This window comes from Erythrolamprus reginae, chromosome Z, assembly GCF_031021105.1.
Source record: "Erythrolamprus reginae isolate rEryReg1 chromosome Z, rEryReg1.hap1, whole genome shotgun sequence".
Classification (NCBI taxonomy): Eukaryota; Metazoa; Chordata; class Lepidosauria; order Squamata; family Dipsadidae; genus Erythrolamprus; species Erythrolamprus reginae.
The window spans coordinates 143,912,706-143,914,923 of NC_091963.1; the positions used below are offsets into that span (position 1 = coordinate 143,912,706).

General features: G+C 42.8%; 1 protein-coding gene across 1 annotated transcript; it reads left to right on the forward strand.

The window, feature by feature from the left end:
- Positions 1-1,291: 1,291 nt before the first annotated feature.
- Positions 1,292-2,218, forward strand: LOC139154257 (putative olfactory receptor 10D4). Its single transcript, XM_070728684.1, has one exon. It carries the CDS (start codon positions 1,292-1,294, stop codon positions 2,216-2,218), a length of 927 nt encoding a protein of 308 aa, XP_070584785.1.

The window sequence follows — 2,218 nt, forward strand, 5'->3', positions numbered from 1 at the left end:
GTTCAACAGGATTCTCCTTTGAATGAGTCTTGATAGAACAGAACAGAACAGAATCTATTCTTTATTGGCCGAGTGTGATTAGACACAAAATGAACTTGTCATTTGTCATGCTCTTAGTGTACATAAAAGAAAAGATACAATTTTCAAGAATCATGGGGCACAACACTTAATGATTGTCATGGGGTGCAAATAGCAACAAAGATCTGAGCTCCTGAAGTTAATAGCAATAGCATTTAGATTTATATACTGCTTCACAGTGCTTTACAGCACTCTCTCTCTAAGTGGTTTACAGAGATGAGGCATATTGGCCTCAACAATCTGGGTCCTCATTTTACCAACCTTGGAAGGATGGAAGTCCGAGTCAACTTTGAGCCTACTGAGATTCGATCTGCCAAACTGTTGGCAGCAGAGGTAGCTTGCAGTACTGCACTCTAACCACTGCGCCACCGCGGCGATCCATGTTAAGTTCTCCAGATCTTCCCTCTTGCAAGAAAGAACAGTGAATGGAAACATGCAGTTTAGCAAAAGAGACATCCATCTCCCTGGTCATTAAGTCACTAGTGGCAGGAGTCTCCAACCTTGGCAACTTTAAAACTGTGGATTTCAACTCCCAGAAGCTGGCAGAGGAATTCTGGGAGTTGAAGTCCACAAATCTTAAAGCTGCCAAGGTTGGAGATCTTTAGTTTAAGGAATTTCTTAATCATGCATGCCATGTTGTCCCAAAACTGTTTTTTCCAAGTCCAGCTGCCTTTTAGAAAAAGCACTTTGGGGATGAACCAGTAGGAAATTCTCTTGAAATAAAATTAATTAATTAATTAATTAATTAATTAATTAATTAATTAATTAATTAATTAATTAACTCACTCACTCACTCACTCACTCACTCATTCATTCATTTATATTTATTTATTTATTTATTTATATTTATTCATTCATTCATTCATTCATTCATTCATTCATTCATTCAGTCAGTCAGTCAGTCAGTCAGTCAATCCGTCAGTTTGTCATTCATTCATTCATTCATTCATTCATTCATTCATTCATTCATTCATTCATTCGATTTTTATGCCGCCCTTCTCCTTAGACTCAGGGCCGCTTACAACATGTTAGCAATAGCACTTTTTAACAGAGCCAGCACATTGCCCCCACAATCCGGGTCCTCATTTTACCCACCTTGGAAGGATGGAATTTGGGAAAATGGGATTTTATTTGGGGAATAAACTTTATTTTTTTTAAAAAGATTGAATGTCCATGTGTGTTTTCTTATATTTGCAGGAAGGGGCTAAATATAATGCCCAACCATACGGTCATTCTGGAATTCATTCTCCTGGGTATCCCCCACACCGAAGGCCTGCAGAATATCTTGTTTGGGGTCTTCTTGTCCTTCTACCTTCTCACTCTAACTGGCAACCTACTCATTCTCACAGCCGTCATTTCTGATGCCCGCCTCCATACCCCCATGTACTGGTTCCTCTGCAACCTCTCGGTGGTTGACCTGGGCTTCTCCTCCATCAGCACCCCAAAGTTCCTGGCCAACCTTTGGGCGGGGAGTCGCACCATCTCTCTGGGCGGCTGCATGTGCCAGGTGTTCTTCTACCATTTGTTAGGAAGCACAGAATGCCTCCTCTACACCGTCATGGCTTATGACCGCTACGTGGCCATCTGCCACCCGCTGCGCTACTCCATCATCATGAATCGGAAAGTTTGTGCCCTTCTGGCAGCTGGCACTTGGTTCACCAGCTCCTTCCATGCCACTATCTTGACTAGTTTGACCTTCAACCTACCCTACTGTCGGTCTAATGATGTAGACTATTTCCTGTGTGACATTTTCCCCGTGGTGAAGTTGGCTTGTGCAGACACCTACATCATTGAAACAGTGAGCTTCACCAACATCGGGGTGGTGCCCATGGCTTGCTTTTTTCTTATCCTCACCTCTTACATTAGGATTTCAGTTTCCATACTGAAGATGCATTCAGCAGAAAGCCGGCGGAAGGCAGCCTCCACTTGCGCATCACACCTGACCGTGGTTTGTTTCTTCTTTGGACCTTGTGCTCTTCTCTACACCCAGCCTTCTCTCAGTGACATTCTAGCCACTCCCATCCAGATTTTCTGCAATGTTGTCACTCCAATGTTAAATCCTCTTATTTACACTTTGCGGAACAAGGAAGTTCAGGCAGCCTTCAGAAAGCTCAAAGGTGGACCAAGTGCGTTTTCTTGA

Excerpts from the sequence above, each read along its gene's own strand:
- LOC139154257 (XM_070728684.1), top strand. The coding sequence starts at position 1,292 with ATGCCCAACCATACGGTCATTCTGGAATTCATTCTCCTGGGTATCCCC.